An 18,568-nucleotide genomic window follows, 5' to 3' on the forward strand; every position below is an offset into this window, starting at 1 on the left:
GTGTGTGTATACTACACCTTCTTTATCCATTCTTCTACTGATGGACTCTTAGGTTGCTTCCATATGTTGGCTATTGTAAATAATGTTGTAATAAACATAGGGGTGCATATATCTTTCCAAGTCAATGTTTTCCATGTTTTGGGGTCCCAGAAGTAGAGTAACTGGGTCATATGGTACTTGTGTGTTTAGTATTTTTGAGGAAGCTCCGTGCTGTTTTCCACAGCAGCTGCACCAATTTACATTTCCACTAACAGTGCACTAGAGTGCACAACAACAAGTGTTGTCAACACTTGTTATTTCTTGGCATTTTGATACTCTTCTGACTGGTGGGAGGTGATATCTCATTGTGGTTTTGATTTGCATTTCCCTAATTGGTGATGTTGGGCAGTTTTTCATGTGTCTATTGGCCATCTGTACGTCTTCTTTGGAAAAATGTCTCTTGAGATCATTGTTCATTTCTAAATCAGATTATTTATGGTTTTTGGTGTTGGGTTGTATTTATGTATTTTAGCTATTAGCCCCTTATTGGATGTATCATTTGCAAATAATTTCCTTTTAGTAGGCTGTGTCTTCATTTTTATAATCTTTTGAAACTTCATTTTATTTTAATTTCAGTATAGTTGACATAGTGTTATGTAGTTCCAGGTGTACAATAAAGCGATTCAACAAGTCTGTACATCACCCAGTACTCATCATAACAAATGAGCTCCTTAAACCCCATCCCCAGTTTCCCTCAATTCCCCTCCCCCACCTCTACTCTGGTAACCATCAGTTGTTTTCTGTATAATTATGAGTCTTTTTCTTGTTGTCTCTCTCTCTTTTTTTCCTTTGCTCATTTGTTTTGTTTCTTAAATTCCACATGAGTGAGATCATATATATTTCTGTCTCTGACATATTTTGCTAACCATTATACTCTCTTGTTCCATCCATGTTGTTGCAAATGGCAAGGTTTTATTCTTTTATGGTTGAATAATACTCCATTGCATATATATGCCACATTTTCTTTATCCATTCATCTATCAATGGACACATGGGCTGCTTTCATAATTTGGCTATTGTAAATAATACTGCAATAAACTTAGAGATACACGTATCCCTTTGAATTAGTGTTTCTGTATTTTGGGGGTAAATACCCAGTAGTATGGTTACTGGATCAAAGGGTAGTCCTATTTTTAACTTTTAAGGAACCTCCATACTGTTTTCCACTGGTGACTGCACCAATTTGCTTTACCACCAATCGTGTCCTTTATAGTCACCACCACTTGTTTTTTGTGTTTTTGTTTTTAGCCATTTGACAGCTGTGAGGTGGTATCTCATTGTAATTTTGATTTGCATTTCCCTGATTATGAGTGATTATGAGCATCTTTTCATGTGTCTATTGGCCATCTAGATGTCTTTATTTGGAGAAATGTCTGTTCGGGTCTTCTGCCTATTTTAAATTGGATTATTTGTGTTTTGGGTATTGGGTTGTATAAGTTCTCTGTATATTTTGGATACTAATCCTACATCATAAATGTTATTTGCAAATATGTTTCCCCATTCAGTAGATTGCTTTTTGCAATTTAGTTTTATTGATTATTTTCTTTGCTGTGCAGAAGCTTTTTATTTTGATGTAATCTCATTAGTTTATTTTTGTTTTTATTTCTTTGACTCAGGACAAATGTCTAGGAAACTGTTGCCATGTCTGATGTCAGAAAAGTTATTCCCTGTTCTCTCCTCTAGAAATTTTATGGATTCAGGTCTCACATGTAGGTCTTTAATCCATTTTGAATTTGTTTTTGTGTATGGTGAAAGAAAGTGGTCCAATTTCTTTCATTTGCATGTAGCTGACCAGTTTTCCCAACATCATTTGTTGAAGTGACTGTGCTGTTTCCCATTGGATGTTCTTTCCTTCTTTATCAAAGGTTAATTGTCCATATAATTGTGGGTTTATTTCTGCATCTTCTATTCTGTCCTGTTGATTTATGTGTCTATTTTTGTGCCAGTACCATAATGTTTTAGTCACTACAGCTTTGTAATATAACTTGGAAGTCTGGAATTATGATACCTCCAGCTTTGCTTTGCTTTTCCAAAATTGCTTTGGCTATTTGGGATCTTTTGTGGTTCCATAAAAATTTTAGGATTTTTTTGTTCTAGTTCTGTGAAAAGTGCTGTTGGTGTTTTGATAGGGATTGCATTAAATATGTATATTGCTTTGGGTAGCATAGACATTTTAACAGTATTTTTCTGCCACTCCATGAGCATGTCTTTCCATTTCTTTGTGTCATCGTCACATTCTTTCATCAATGCTTTATAGTTATCAGGGCACAGGTCTTTCAACTCTCTGGCTACTAGGTTTATTCCTAGATATCTTACTATTTTTGGTGCAGTTGCAAATGAGATTAACTAATTTCTCTTTCTGCAGCTTCATTATTAGTGTATAGAAATACAACAGGTTTCTGTACACTGATTTTATGTCCTGCACCTGTACGGAATTTATCAGTCTAGTAGTTTTTTCATGGCATCTTTAGGATTTTCTATTTAGTATGATGTCATCTGCGAATAGTGAAAATTTTACTTCTTCCTTACCAATTTGGATGCCTTTTATTTCTTTTTACTGTCTAATTGCTGTGCCTAGGACTTTCAGTACTATGTTGAATAAAAGTGCTGCGAGTGGACATCCTTGTCTTTTTCTTGAACTTAGGGGGAAAGCTCTCAGTTTTTCCTCATTGAGTATGATGTTTACTATGAGTTCTTTGTATATATGGCGTTTTTAAATTTTTTTTTTAATGTTTATTTATTTTTGAGACAGAGAGAGACAGAGCATGAATGGGGGAGGGTCAGAGAGAGAGGGAGACACAGAATCCGAAACAGGCTCCAGGCTGTGAGCTGTCAGCACAGAGCCCGACGTGGGGCTCAAACTCACGGACCGTGAGATTGTAACCTGAGCTGAAGTCGGTGCTCAACCGACTGAGCCACCCAGGCGCCCCTATATGGCCTTTTTAATGTTGAGGTATGATTCCTCTTAATCTCCTTTTTTTGAGGGCTTTTATCATGAATAAATGTTACACTTTGGGTCAAATGCTTTTTCTGCATCTATTGAAATAATCGTGTGGTTTTTGTCCTTTCTCTTATTGATGTGATATATCACATTGATTGATTTGCAAATATTGAACTACACTTGGATCTTGGGAATAAATCCCACTTGATGGTGGTGAATGAGCCAACAACCTTCATGTATCAGGCAGGCAGAAAGCCAAGCCATGTTCTTAGGATGTAAAACAAGACAAGCAAGAAGGCAATATATTTTTGGCAGGGAGAAAGGATCAATAACCAATAGGTCTGGATTTGGAAAGGAAGAGACGATGTGAAATTTTATTCCCCGCCCCCCTTTGCTGGGCTTAGCAGGTAACCTATTTACAAAAACTCTTAAGAATTCTCCCTGTGTTTAAAAAATACTTTCACTGTGGCTTTTAGCTTTAGCCTTTGACTAAGGAGTAAAAGATACCTGAAAGATACAGGATCACCTATAGCCTTGGGTAAATTTTTTTAAATTTTTATTCATTTTTATTTTTTATTCATTTTTATTTTTTATTTTTTTCCCATTTATTTTATAAATTTATTTTTAAAAAGTAACTGTTTACTAGTCTCTTCAGAGGGGAAAGGCCATTCAGACAGAGGATTACTAGGATGAGTACTCAACTAAATGACAGAGGGAAACAGTAGGAGTTACATCAGTCTTGTAGTCCTTTGGTGTAGGTATCTTTTCAACTCTTTTTCATCAGCTTTTTTGGAATGAATTTCAGTGAAACTACTTGGGAAATTTGAAACCTTCAGGAGGCTTCTGCATGCCAATTGAATAGGTATCCCATTCCACTAGGGAACCCTTGTTTTCAAGTGCACTTCTTAAGTGATATTATCTAATTAGAACGATTCTCATAATGGCCATTGTATTTCTAGGTTGTAATTCCCCTGAGGGCTAGCTGCAGTTTGGTAGGACCCTAGCTTCAAATGGAGTTAACCCACATTTCTGTCTGGCCTAATTTTGGGCCCCCCTCCTGATGGTCACCAAGCTAAGTTCCTCAGGACATGAAATAAGCGTAGTAAGATACTGCCATTTTTGCTAGGTATCTGCAATTTCCGGGACTGAAGTTCTTAGGTGTACTGGAAAGCGGTGCTTTTGACTCTTGAGAATTTAAGGATCCCATTAACTAAGACTTTGAGTTTCTCAGAACCAAACTAATACCTAGAAGAAGGGATGTGCCTTAGGGGTGGAGACTGTGCATGATTTACAGTGTACTTCATTACACAGAAGTTTCTTGAAGTTGGTGGGAGACAGAGTGTCAATCTAACTCATGCTGTTGCCAAATTTTTCCATTATGGGAGTCTTCTTGAGGTCGTGAGCACCCTCCTCCTGTCCTTTAGATATTTGACCTGTGCCCACCAAGTTTTGCAGCTTTTTGGTCTCCAAGATCCCTGTTAGCCATAGCTGTTATCTACATGAAACAAGGCAAATGAATGTGGGCACCTTAATGTGTCAAAAGTAATCGAGAGATACTACTGTGTCCAGGACACAAGGCCCTTTGTGTACCCACCAGTTCCCATCGAAACTTACTGAGGTTTTCCACCTGAGGATTGTGGTCCGAAAGGCTAGAGGCTTAGCTCTAGCAGACCCTTCTGATGGTTCAGTTGGGCTCTGTGCAAAACTGCCAGTTCATGTGGGCTCCAGGCATTACCATCTGCCCTCTCAAGCTGACCTGTCCTGTAAAGGAAATCCAACTCCTTTGGGAGGTCAAAATGCAAAAGTGACTGGAGCTCGCAATTGAGAGGTGCTTTCCCACAGCCCTCAAAAATGGCAAGAAAGTGAACTGAAAAGCTTCTCAGGTATCATGTCTGTGTTTCTTGTAGTCCCTGAATGCTGCTGGAGTTCACTTCAGATCCCGTTGCTGCCACCAAATCTGTTAAAGAACAAAAATTCAACCAAGTAAATTTTAAATATCTAATTGTCTTTATTAAATGACTTATGAATCAGGCAGCATCCCATCTAGTACACAGAGGGGGACTGAGGAGTTGTATAAATTGGAAGGTTTTTATAGGAAGGAGGGTGAGCCAAGAAAGTTATTAGTAAAATAAAAGGAAGGATTGTTTCAGGCAAGATCAACTTCCCATAAGGGGTAAGTCAGGAGATCTTATTATGCATACCATTTCATCTTCCTTTGGGGATGGAGAGGGCCCATGTGACCTATCAACACATTGATAATGATCAGAAAAGTCCTCACTTACCAGTTAAGAGAACGTTTCTGGAGGGGGTAAAAACTGCAGTTAGATTAGGCATTAAGCTCCAGTTTATTGACTTGGGTCTTAATCTAAGTCATACCATTTTGGGGCTGTGATTTTCTTTTTATCAGTTCTAATAGTTTTTGGTAGAGTCTTTAGGGTTTTCTACTTAAAGTATCATGTCATCTGCAAATAGTGAGTTTTACTTCTTCCCTGCCAGTTTGGATGCCTTTTGTTTCTTTTTCTTGTCTGATTGCTGTGGCTAGAACTTCCAGTACTATGTTGAATAAAAGTGGAGAGAGTGGACATCCTTGTCTTGCGGCTAATCTTAGAGGAAAAGCATTTAGCTTTTCACCATTGAGTATAACATAAGCTTTGGGCTTGTCATATATGGCCTTTATTATATTGGGGTATGTTTCTCCTGTGCCTACTTTGTTGAAAATTTCTATAATGAATAGATGTTGAAATTTATCAAAAGCTTTTTCTGCATCTATTGAGATGATCCTATGATTTTTATCCTTCATTTTCTCAACATGACTTATCTTGTTTAATTTGCAAATACTGAATCACTGGAATCAATTTCATTTGGTTGTGATGAATGATCCTTTTAATGTATTTTTGAATTTGATTTGCAATATTTTGCTGAGGACTTTTGCATCCATGTTCATCAGGAATATTGGTCTGTAATTTTCTTCTTTTGTAATGTCTTTGTCTGGTTTTGGTATCAGGATAATGCTGGCTTCACAGATTGATTGGAAGCATTTCTTACTCTGGCATTTTTTTTTGGAATAGTTTTGAAAAGCACAGGAATTAACTCTTTTTGGAATAGTTTGAGAAGCACAGGTATTAAATCTTCTGTAAATGTATGGTAGAACTCACCAGTGAAGTCATCTGGTCCTGCACTTTGATTGCGGGGAAATTTCTCTTCCTTCCTTCCTTCCTTCCTTCCTTCCTTCCTTCCTCCCTCCCTCCCTCCCTCCCTCCCTCTCTTCCTTCCTTTTCTTTTTCTTTTCTTTTTCTTTTCTTTTCTTTTCTTTTCTTTTCTTTTCTTTTCTTTTCTTTTCTTTTCTTTTCTTTTCTTTTCTTTCTTTTCTTTCTTTCTTTCTTTCTTTCTTTCTTTCTTTCTTTCTTTCCTTCCTTCCTTCCTTCCTTCCTTCCTTCCTTCCTTACTTCTTTCTTTCTCCCTTCCTTCCTCCCTCCCTCCCTTCTTTCTTTCTTTCCTTTCCTTTCTCCTTTCCTTTCTTTCTGATTTAACTTCGTTACTAGTAGTCTATTTAGATTTTCTGTTTTTTCTTGATTCAGTCTTAGAAGTTTGTACATTTGTACGAATTTTTCCACTTCTCCTAGGTTGTCCAATTTGTTGGAGGGTAATTTTTCATAATAGTCTCTTATAATATTTTGTATTCTTTCATGTCAGTTGTAACTTTTCTTTTACTTCTGATTTTATTTGATTTCTCTATTTATCTTGAGTAGTATGATTAAAGGTTTATGACTTTTTTTGTCTTTTCTAAGAATCTGATCACAGTTTCATTGATATTTTCTATTATTTTTTTAGTTTCTATTTCTGCTCTGATCTTTATTATTTCCTTCCTTCTCCTAATTTAGGGATTTATTCTTTCATTCTTTTTCTAGTTCCTTTCAATATAAGACTAAACTGTTTTTTTTTTAGACTTGCTTTTTTTGAGATTTTTGTTTTCTTTAGACACAGTCCTGTATTGGTATATACTTCTCTCTTAGAACTGCTTTTGCTGCATACCAAACATTTTGACCTGTAGTGTTTACATTTTAATTTCTCTCTAGATATTTTTTGATTTTTTCTTTGATTTCTTATTTGAACTGTTGGTTATTTAGTAGCATATTGTTTAGCCTCCATTTGTTTGCATTTGTTTTAGTTCTTGAAATTGATTTCTAGTTTCATACCATTGTGGTTAGAAAAGATGCTTGATATAGTTTCAGTCTTATTAAATTCATTGAGACATGTTTGTGGCATAATGTGTGATCTTTCCTGGAGAATGTTCCATGTGCTCTTGAAAAGAATATTTTTCTGCTGTTTTGGATAGAATGTTCTGTATATATCTGTTAAGTCCGTCTGACCTAATTTATCATTCAAAACTACTGGTTCCTTACTTTCAGTGTGGATGATCTATCCATTGATGTGAGATATTAAAGTTCCTTACTATTATTGTATTAATGTCAATTTTCCCCTTTATGTCTGTTAACATTTGCTTTATATAATTAGGTGCTCCTATGTTGGATGCATAGATATTCACAATTGTTATGTCCTATTGTTGGATTAATCCTTTTATCATTATGCACTGCATTTTTAAAAATCTTGTTACACTTTTTGTTTTAAAGTCTATTTTGTCTGGTGTAAGTATTGCTACCCAGGTTGTTTCTCCCCCTGCCCTCACTCTTCATTTGTATGCAATATTTTTTTTCCATACCTTCACTTTCAGTCTGTATGTGTCTTTAGGTCTGAACTGAGTCTACTGGAGGCAGCATATAGATGGGTCTTTGTTCTTTGACCCACTCAGTCATCCTATGTCTTTTAATGGGAGCATTTAGTTCATTTTAAAGTAATTATTGATAGGTATGTACTTATTGCCATTTTATGTTTATTGCTTTCTGGTTGTTTTTGTAGTTCTTCTCTGTTCCTCTCTTCTTCTGTAGCTGTCTTCCATTGTTATTTGATGACTTTCTCTGGTGTTAGTTTGGATTGCTTTCTCTTCATTTTTTTCTATATGGATTATAAGTTTTTGGTTTGTAGTTGCCATGAGATTCATATGTAGCGTCTTATGTACACAGTAGTCTGTATTAAGTCGATGGTTGCTTAAGTTTGAACCCATTCTGAAAGCACTGTTTTCCCACCTCTGTGTTTTATGTGTATAATGTCACATTTCACATCTTTTTGTGTATAATACTCTGGTGTTTTAACCTTTATGTTAGCTTTATAAGTAGCTGATCTACTACTTTTCCTGTGTCTTTGCTTTTACCAGTGAAATTTTTTCCCTTTATAATTTTCTTCCAGTTACAGCCTGTTCTTTTTCTACTTAAAGAAGTCCCTTTGGGGCACCTGGGTAACTCATTTGGTTAAGTGTCTGACTATTTTGGCTCAGGTCATGATCTCATAGTTGTGAGATCAAGCCTCACATTGAGTTCTGTGCTGACAGCGTGGAGCCTACTTGGGATTCTCTCTCTCTCCCTCTCTCTCTGTCCCTTCCCCACTTGCTCATGTGCTCTTTCTCTCTCTCAAAATAAATAAATAAACTTAAAAAAAAAAAGGAGTCCCTTTAATATTTCTTGCAAGACTGGTTTAGTATTGATAAACCCCTTTATCTTTTGCTTGTCTGAGAAGCTCTTGATGTCTCCTTCAATTGTGGATGATGACCTTGCCAGGTAAAGTATTCTTGATTTTATGTTTTTTCCCCCCAACATTTTGAATAGATCCTGCCACTCCATTCTGGCCTGAAAAGTTTCTGCTGATAGATTAACTGATAGCCCTGTGGGATTTCCTTTATATGTTCCTTTTGTTACTTTAAAGATTTATCTTTAATTTTTGCCATTTTGATTATTATGTGTCTTGGTGAGGACACATAATAATTGGGTTTATCTTATTTGGGGATCTCTGTGTGTACTGGATCTTGTCTGTTTCTCCAAATTGTAGAAGTTTTTAGATATTATTTCTTCAAATAAGTTTTCTGCCCCCTTGTCTCTCTCCTTTTCTGGGATCTCTATAATAAAATGTTGCAATGCTTGATGTTGTCCCAGAGGTCCCTTAACCTATCTTCATTATTTTATTTAGGTGCTTTTAACTATTGAACTTGATTGCTTTCCATTAGTGTCTTTCAGCTAGCTGACCCATTCTTCTGCATCCTCTAATCTGCTGTTGATTACCTCTAGTGTATTTTTCATTTCAGCTTCTGTATTCTTCAGTTCTGACTGGTTCTTTTGTATTTTTTTATCTCGGTTGAAGTTCTGAGTTTATGTACTGTTCTCTCAAGTCCAGTGAGTAATCTTTATGACCATTACTTTGAACTCTTCATCAGGTAGATTGTTGATCTCCATTTTATTTAGTTCTTTCTCTATGGTTTTATCTTGTTGTTTCATTTGGGAGATAGGCCTCTGTTTCCTCATTTTGTCTGACTCTGTTGGTTTGCATTTATTAGGTAGGTCGGCTATGTCTTTTCATCTTCAAAGTATTGTTCTTATGGAGAAGGTATCCTCTGGTTCCCTATAGTGCAATCCTCCCTGGTCACCAAAACCAGGCACTCCCAGGGGTCTCCTGTGGGCTGTGTGGGCCCCTCTGTTGTGACTGAGCCATGAGTGCTATGCACTCATTGGTAGGTAGTGTTTGTCCCCTGCATGGCTGGTTGAGAAGCTCTGCTACAGCTGCTGTGGGTGAAATTCTGCTAGGCAGAATTTACCTACAGTGCATCTTGCTGAGGGCCTGGTTGCAGGTACAGCAGGTGCAGTGATTTTGGGGTTAGCTCGGTCCAGTCCCCAACGCAGAAGGTGATTTCAAAAGGGCCTGCAGGGGCAGGCAGGTGGGTTGCATGGGGCTGGTCCACAGGGGAATGTTGTGGTGGGGCAAGCTGTGCTAGTAAGGTAGATGGGAAGTGTCAGAAGTGGCCTCACAGGCATCTGGCTACCTAGGCCGAAGGGGGGCCCAGAAAATGGCATGTGCCAGCACTGCTGTTCCTGGAGAAAGCTCCTGCAAATACTTGCCCCTATAGCATACATCCTAACACTAGTCAGTAAATCTCCTTTACTTTTAACCTAGGCAGTTTTCAAACTTTGCTTGCATTGGGTCTTGTGGTGTTACACAGCATGCTGGCTCTTTAGAGAACTGGGTTCCTATTGCCCTCTAGCTCTCTTGGAGCTAAGTCCTGCTGATTTTCAAAGTCAGACATTATAGGGGCTAATCTTTGTGGTGCAGGTCTCCAGGGATGAGGATTCCCAGTGTGGAGCTTGACCCCCTTGTTTCGTCATGCTTATGGTATCTCTCCAGTGGTGGGTAGCCACCCTGATGGTTTGGTTCCTTACCATGTCTCTGCTCTTCATTTTCTTTTCCACACGGCTTTCTCTTGATGACTTTAGTTGTGGAAGATCTGTTCTGCCAGTCTTCAGGTCATTTGCAGTGTGTTGCAATACATGTAGTCGTTTCTTCACTGTGTCAGTGGGAAGTGGTGAGCTCAGGCCTTGTCCTCTGCCATCTTCCCTCTCCTGAGATTATTTTAAAATCACAAATAGTTTTTTGTATCAAATGCTTTTTCTCTTTTGAGATAATCATATGGGTTTCTCTTTTATGTCTGTTAACATTAGAAAAAATACTGATTTTTTAAAATCTGAAGTGAACTTAATACTTCTGCAATACTGTGTATTGCATATAAGCACGTATACACATACACCTGTGAATTTACTCCTGGGCTTCATATTTGTATAGGACTTTTGTGTCCATGATCATGGAAAATATTTGGTTGTAGTCTTTCTTGTGATGTCTTTTTCAGGTTCTGGGGTCCTCTCAGGGTCATTTTGGCTTCATAAAACCAATAGTTACTCTTTTGTCTATTGCCCAGGAGTACTTGTCTACAATCTGTATTGTTCTTTTTCTCAATGTTTGGAAGCATTGCTAGTGAAGTCCTCTAGGCCAATAGTTTGCTTTGAGAGACAGCTTTAACATACTGATTAAACTCCTTTCATGGATGTGAAGTTTTCTTCTCATGTCAGTTCTGCTTTTTCAAATTAGCCCATTTCATCTAAATTTTTGAAATTATTGGTGTAAGGTGCTTCATAATACCCTTCAGTTTACCACCTAGAGAATTTATAGTTATGTTTGCTTTTTCATCTAATCTTATTTTTCATTTTTTCTTCATCAGTCTTGCTAGGTTTACAATTTTATCAGTTTTTGTTAGTGAGCCAACGTCTAGATTTGTTTTTTTCTTGTTCTAGATGTGCTATTTCAATTTTCTCCTTTCGTCTTTATCACAGTTCAGTATTTTTTAGTATATTCACAATTACATAACCTTACCACTATCTATCCCACTTATCATCCCCAAAAGAAACTCCATTAGCAGTTTTTCTCCACTTGTTTCCCTACTCCATTTATCCTCAACCGCTGGTGACTGGTAATCCCCTTGCTCTCTCCATGGCTTGCCCATTCTGGACATTTCACATAAATGGAATCATATATGTGGTCATTTGTGACAGTCTTCTTTAACTTATTTTAATATTTTCAAGGTTCATCTATGTTGTAGCATGTGTCAGTAATTCTTTTGTAGTGTCAAATAATAATTGTATGTACATAATACATTTATTTATTTATCCTTCCATTATTTGAAGGACATTTTGGCTAGTATGAATAACATCACTATGAATACCTACGTAAAAGTTTCTGTGTAAATATATGTAGCTAGGATTGAACTGCCAAATCATATGCTAACTCTGTATTTAGCTTTTTGAGAAACTGTACAACTTATTTTTTTAAAGTGATTTCATCATTCATATCCCCACCCACAAGGGACCCACTTTCTCTACATCTTTGCCAAGACTTTTTATTATCTCTTTGATTTTACATATTCTGCGTGTGAAATGGTAATTTGTGGTTTTGATTTTCCTTATGACTAATTACGTTGAGAATCTTTTAATGTGTTTACAGTATGGCTGTATGGGCATCTGTGTATCATCTTTGGAGATATGTCTCTTCAAATCATTTGCCCATTTAAAAATACCTGTTTTTTATTTGGTATTTTAAGAAACCATTGCTTTGAGTTCAAGGTCACCAAGACTTATTCCTGTTCCTTCTGGGAATTTTATAGTTTTTAGCTTTACAATTAGACTTCTGATGATTTTATTTTTTGCACATAGTGTGAGGTGGTAGGAGTACAAATTCTTTCCTTTGCATGCGAATACCCTTTTCAAAAAATCTTGTTTACTTTCTTTGGTGTACTTTGGGTTTGAGATGAAAGTTTACCTTTCCAATTTCCAAGCGTTCTACTTTTCTAATGTATTTAAAGCTGTTCGTGTCCAAGCATTGCTTTAGTTACATCTATAAGTTTGACCCTTGGGTTATTCAGAAGTGTACTGCTTAATTTCTAAAGTTTTAGAGATTTTTCTTGACTGCTTTATGGTCAGCATAAGCGTCCCACAGGCATGTATAAAGAAAACGGATCCACAGTTTTTTTTTCCAGTCATGTGAGGAAAGACCCTTCCAGTCTCCCAGCTGCACCTGTAGATTGAGAAGGAGACAAGCTCTCTCCTCTGTGCTCTGTTTAAACTGTTCAGACCCAGAATTTGTAAAATGATTGTTTAATGACATGAAGTTTGGGGATGGTTGGTTAGGTAGCAATAGTAAAAAGTATACGCTATTTTGGAGGCTCAATGTTTCTGAGAAAATCTGTGCTTTTTCATAATCCTATGGAATTTAGGACCCGAGTTTGTTTTATATACATTTAGAAGTAGCCAAGATTAACAACAGCCAAAAAGACATTGTACAGCTGTAATTTTAGTAGCTAGAATCAGTCCTGAACATAATATCACCAAAAGTCATACATAAAATCGTGTGCCACTTTTTTCTTATGCTAAAGTCTACTTATATTAGAATAGTTAACATCTATGATAATTAAATAAAACCCCAAGTAAATTCACAGAGGAAATACACCTTCAGCTAAACAGTGAAGATAAAATTTAGTTCTCTTGACAAATACTTCCCAAGCGAAGGAAAGAAACAATTTCTGGCTATTCACATTTCAAATTGCTAGGCAACAAACCTGAAGTAAATTTCTCTAGACAGGATAGGTCTTCTGAAGCTTTGTCTACTCAGGTTCTAGCACTCCGGGCTGGCTAAGTTATAGAGCTCTTAGGTCAGCATATGGTTTGGTCTCACTTTTCAAGGCCTTTGTTGTTGAGTACATCATAGAAAGCTCAAGAACTTTCTGCTGGGCAGAAACACTGTGAAGTATTAGTTTCTTCTGAGTAGCTAATGTAAGAAATGCAAAGCTACAGTTAAAAAAAGTGTTTATTTAGACCATCCACCAGGATAATAAATAATGCAATATACTAATGTAATAACAGATGTTCTCATGCATTTATCACATAAATATACAAGAAAGCTGGCTTACAGGCTGCTGGGACAAATTTGGAAAAGTGTATTTGGCAATACAGTTAACAGTGTTAAGACTATCAAACAGATTCTCTTACCTATCATTTTTTTGAAATATGTTCTCTATATATCAGTGAATAAATGGTAATGTTTCCTTACAGTTTCTACTTTTTATAAACATGCCAGAGCTAAGCCAATTGGCAAAGAATCCAGGTTGATAATTTGTTATTTATCAGTATTTTAATGGAAACCAGATTTTAGAAAAGAAATAAGATTGAACTCTTCTGCCTTTCCATGTGGAGGCTGAAAGAGTGCAAGCCAGGATCACTGAAATAATAAACTGTGTCTGAATGAAATAAAAACCCAAAGTAGAAGTTTATAAAGAGTAACTCTGCCCAATATACAAATACTATATAGTATTAGGATGTTTTTAATTTGATAAATGACCAATTATCCGACTGTAAAAGTGATGAACTTTGATTAAAGCTTAATTTTGCTAGTAAATTTCACATAAAGAGTTAAAATAGGGTAACCTTTCACATAAAGCTTTAAAACAAATAATTTAAACTATCTTAAACACTGAAAATGTGTTTTTAATTGTTATTTACAGTTGATGATACCAGTGTATAGCTTAATGTAGCCAACTGCCTGTCTTGCATCCCTCTTTCAACATCTGCTATTACGAACTTTCTTCTACATCCGTAGGCAAGTTAGTTCAGTGAAGGAGAGCGATCTGTGGTCCACAGTAACTCAATGTATGGCCATTTGGTTTGGAGACAGCGTTTAATAGGAGTGTCATCTGTCTGTAGCATGGGATCTTCAAAACCCATAACCACTGCAGTCCCTTCAACATACATGACCTGTTGAACAAAATCAAGCCACAAAGGTCAATCACTATTCTTAGCAAATTCTTATGAGGGATATGCTGACAAACAAGGTATTGCATATTGTTTCATCTGGAACTTGAATTTTACTTTGATAGAAATTATGAGCAAGAATGCCTGCTGACTAATGGGAAAATATATTTGGAAACGAGGGTGATAGGCATTGTAACTGAGAGCTTATCAGTTGATTTTTAGCTCATGATTTAAAGGAAACAAAAAGTCTGTGTGAATCCTGAAGCACATGCGGGTTGTTTACGATAATCATCCTTTAATTAACATACACCACTTGGAAGAAATGTTTATTTATATAACGAAGGCACTGTAACAGAAACAAAGGTATATATTCTGAATTTAAAAGTGTTAGGTTTCCAGAACTGGAGGCAACTTGAATGTGTGTCAATGCAATTTGCTTAGTAAAAATGCTTGACAGATAAAACTAACCAGGTATTTTATATACAGTGGTAATGATCATATAAAATATACATGGGCAGTTGGCTACTGGAAGAAACTTTAATTTACAATGAACTTTTAGAACTCTCTACGAAATAATATACTAATACCCGAATTCATTAAATGGGCTCACCGTGTACATTAAATGAGTTAGTCAATTTCATTTCGTGAAGAGAAACTCAAATTATAAAAGGAACAGGTACAGACCGCCTTCTTCCAAAGTATGTATAAGTATTTTTATATATTCAGTGTTGGATACACATGATTGTAATTATGTTCGTCCAATGTAAAAGCTGGTGGACTAAGGAGCCCAAAGAAACAAGTCCTGTGAAAACACATTTGCATCTTTATTTTGGTTAATCTATTTCTACTTTTGATGAAAGAAACTTGAAAAGTGTGAATTGTAGTTTTACTATAATTATCGGATAAAATAGGACCTATTTTTCATAAGGAACTTCACTTGCTTCTGGCATTGGAGCAGACCTTCTTGGGCAAAGTACTAGGACCTACCTCTGTGGCCTCAGCCAGCCTGTGGTGGCTGGATCATACTCCCTCCTACAGTGCCAGCATTCTAATGTTTGTTTATTGCCTCAGATATTTTTGGTAGGACCCTACCCTGTGGGAAGTAGTACTGCTCATCGTATTTCTGTTTCATATATGTGTACAACTTAACAACATACATGCTTTGCTTTCTAGTACTTACATCCTGTTGTCCCATTAATACTTGATTTCGGATCTGTGTGTTAGTGAGATGCTTGTCATGAGCATGATTTGAGAACTTACTATATACAGGTAGCATGGCCGAGTAGACCAAGGACATTATTGGGAATCAGGAACTCAGTTCCAATCCCTGCTCTGCCAATGACTTGGTGAGTCACTTAATTTCCCTGTCATTGATGCCTCATCTGTAAAATATGAATAATACTTGACTTACCTTGCAGGGACTGTATAGGCAAATAACTAATTAATGACCATACAATACCTCCTATTACAAGGTTATGTAAAACTTCAAAATCTAGAGGAAGCACTCATCAACATCTATAGCAAAAAAAAAAAAACTTGAATGCTCTGTTCTAATTTATCTTGTGAAAAAAATCTTTGCACTCATATTTCGTTATGAAAAAGTAACTTTCAGTCTCAGTTTTAGATTTGATGTACACTACGATTGTGTATAGCCATCCTCAATTTATTTATGAAACCAGCATGGGTATTTCAAATTAAAAAGGTATGTTAGGCCTTATTCCTTCTAATAGTAGCTAATTGAATAAATGCAAATATTCCCTGTATATTTTATGTGTAAACAAAGCTAATTACCCAAACTTTTGACTTAAACCAGGTAGAACCAGAGTACATGTGGAAGTGAATCACCTGTGTGCAGTTGTCAATGATTTACAAAGGAAAGCAGCACAGTGGAGCACGTGCAAATGCAGGCTCCGGGGTAGACTACCTCAAGCGCAATCCTAGCTCTGCCATTTCCTGGCTGCTGGACCTTGACAAGCTGCTTACCTCTCTGGGCTTCCACTTCCTCCTCTGTAACATGGGGATGGATACACAAACAATACTTACTCCACAGGGAGGGTGGGAAACTTCAGATAAAACAAAGTATTTAATAGAATTCCAGGTAAATGCTCAATAAATGGTAGCTATGATGTTATTAAATACTTAAAAATATTTTCCTCAATCAAAAATCTTACCCTTACCCCTTTCTTAAACAGATCAGTAACTATCATTGGGTGAAACTTGGTTTGGTAATATCTCTACAGCAGAGAGCAATAAAACATATGCAGATCAAGTTAGCTGTTTTGTCACAGTGAAACTATTGTTCCAAAACTCCAAGGAGGATCTCGATGACTAACATATACTGATATATTTACCAACTCAGGTGAAGACAAATTACTATGTGAATTATCATACCTTTTCATTATAATTTGACTGCTTCAATCCATTGTAGTGATAGACAGTAAACGACTCTGGACCACTGGAACCCTATTATAAATAAAAGACTATTAAAACTTTAAATTATACTTTGATATTCGGCAATTTCTAATTAGCAGTTGAAACGAAAACACAAGTTGCTTAAATCCCTACTCTTTGGCGAATTGTTTGATAAAGCAAGAAACTTACTAGACGTCATCTACCAGAAAACCTAAGAGCTGAACTAGTTGCTTCTGGGGAAGAGGTTGCAAAGTGGGAAAGTATTTATTTTTATTATAAGCTCTTCTATACTAGTTTATATTTTTAACTGTGTGCCATGCACTAGTATATATTTTCTTAAAGGATAAGACTCCAAAACACCCATATGTTTCGTAAAATATTATCTCTGCCTTTTTTTTTTTCTGGTTGTAAATAATTTGTTCCTCTCAATAACTAAGAACAGTAACGTTACTTTTTGTCAACCTGCAATCAACAGCTAGACATCAGTACTTCTCATTTGGCTCACAATATCAAATTAGGGGTTTCCACACCACCCACTTCATCTAAATACTGTCAATTTTTAAATAGCGAAAAGAGCCTTGTGGGAAATGAAAAGCAAAACTATAGCGTTCAGAGCCTATAACAGCATCCAATAAAGAAAGGAAATCCTCTAACTTGCTATTATACTAAACTTTCAGGAATGTCTGATGATGTTAGCTCAGCTGCCTTATCCTGGGTTCTCAGCTAAAGATCAATTTTCTGAACTGGGGCATTCAAGGCCATCAGTGGCCTGGCCCCACCAAGCGCACCTGGCTCCAGTGATTTCCCACAGGGCTTGTGGCCTTGTTTTCCTTGCCGTATTGGATACAAGGATGCACATGGGACAGAAGCTGGTCCTGCAGTCTGCCTTAGAATTTGTTCGTTTTGGAATGTAGAGAAGAGAGATGCTAGGAATGCTGGCAAGGATGGGAGAGGGCCCGACTGCCTTCCTGGAGGCTCGCTGCTTCAGTTCTTGAGTTTGTCTAAGCTACTCCCCGCAGCTCTGACCTTTCCCCTGACTTCAGGCTGTGCTTTGCAATGAAGCATCCTAAAATACAGGACCTAGTCTATCTTTTCAGCTGAATCTCCGGCTATTCACGTTTCTGAATTCTCTGTTAGGACAGACATACTAGTCATTTCCCATGAAAAGACCTGGTGTGCTCAGCTCTTTGCACATTCATTTTTTAAAAACTCCTTTCTTCTCATTTTTCAAGGTCTAATAAATCTGTTTTCTACCAAAAATTCTATCCCACTCAAAATGCTTTACAAGAAATAGAAAAATAACTTGATCATTTTCTTAATTGTTTACATCAGTCAATATAATTAGTTACTTAGATAATTTGGCTGCTTATTTTTCAGAGTTAATGTACTTTAACTCAGAAAGTATTTCACTGTCCTGGCTACACAATCTATATTCTTTAGTTCCACCTAACAATTGGGAGAAAATACTGAAATACCAGCAGAAGGTAGGGTGACATGGTGGCAAAGTACCTACTCTGGACTCCTCAATCAGCCACGGTCTAACTGTATGACCTCAAGCATTTTTCTGAAATTCTCTAATCCTCAACTTCCTCATGGCCAAAATGGGTGAAATAGCACCTAATTTCTAAGACAGTACCTCATGCACAGTTGTGAGCTCAAAAAATGGTAGCTGCTTCTGCTATTATTATTAACAAATTGCCTTGAAATGCTTACCTGTATTCCACCCGCCCTCCCTTCCAATCTGCCTCTCCTTGAGGCAAAGAAAGGCTCTTCCCTACTGCCTACTTTAAGCATTTGTAGAGATTACAGAAGTTAGAGAAATGTTTTCCTGGCTGTCCTTCTGAGCCCAGTTTTACAACTTTACTGAGTGTTACCATATTGATGTGTTGGGTACAAAGCAGTATAAATGAATGTGACTAGGTGGGGATGTGACAAGTCTTCCTCT

The 18,568-nt window shown here is 36.8% G+C and overlaps 1 protein-coding gene across 4 annotated transcripts in view; it reads right to left on the reverse strand.

Moving 5' to 3' along the window:
• Positions 1-13,252: 13,252 nt before the first annotated feature.
• MINDY3 (MINDY lysine 48 deubiquitinase 3) overlaps positions 13,253-18,568 on the reverse strand; it is a 95,837-nt gene continuing 90,521 nt past the window's right edge. For all 4 annotated transcript variants that reach the window (XM_043563435.1, XM_043563434.1, XM_043563436.1 and 1 more), the window contains 2 exons: positions 16,603-16,674; positions 13,253-14,214 (listed from right to left, as the gene is read on the reverse strand). In XM_043563435.1, the coding sequence (XP_043419370.1) occupies positions 14,065-14,214; positions 16,603-16,674 (222 nt within the window). In that variant the 3' untranslated portion in view covers positions 13,253-14,064. The remainder of the gene's footprint in view (positions 14,215-16,602; positions 16,675-18,568) is intronic.

This window comes from Prionailurus bengalensis, chromosome B4 (assembly GCF_016509475.1).
Source record: "Prionailurus bengalensis isolate Pbe53 chromosome B4, Fcat_Pben_1.1_paternal_pri, whole genome shotgun sequence".
Classification (NCBI taxonomy): Eukaryota; Metazoa; Chordata; class Mammalia; order Carnivora; family Felidae; genus Prionailurus; species Prionailurus bengalensis.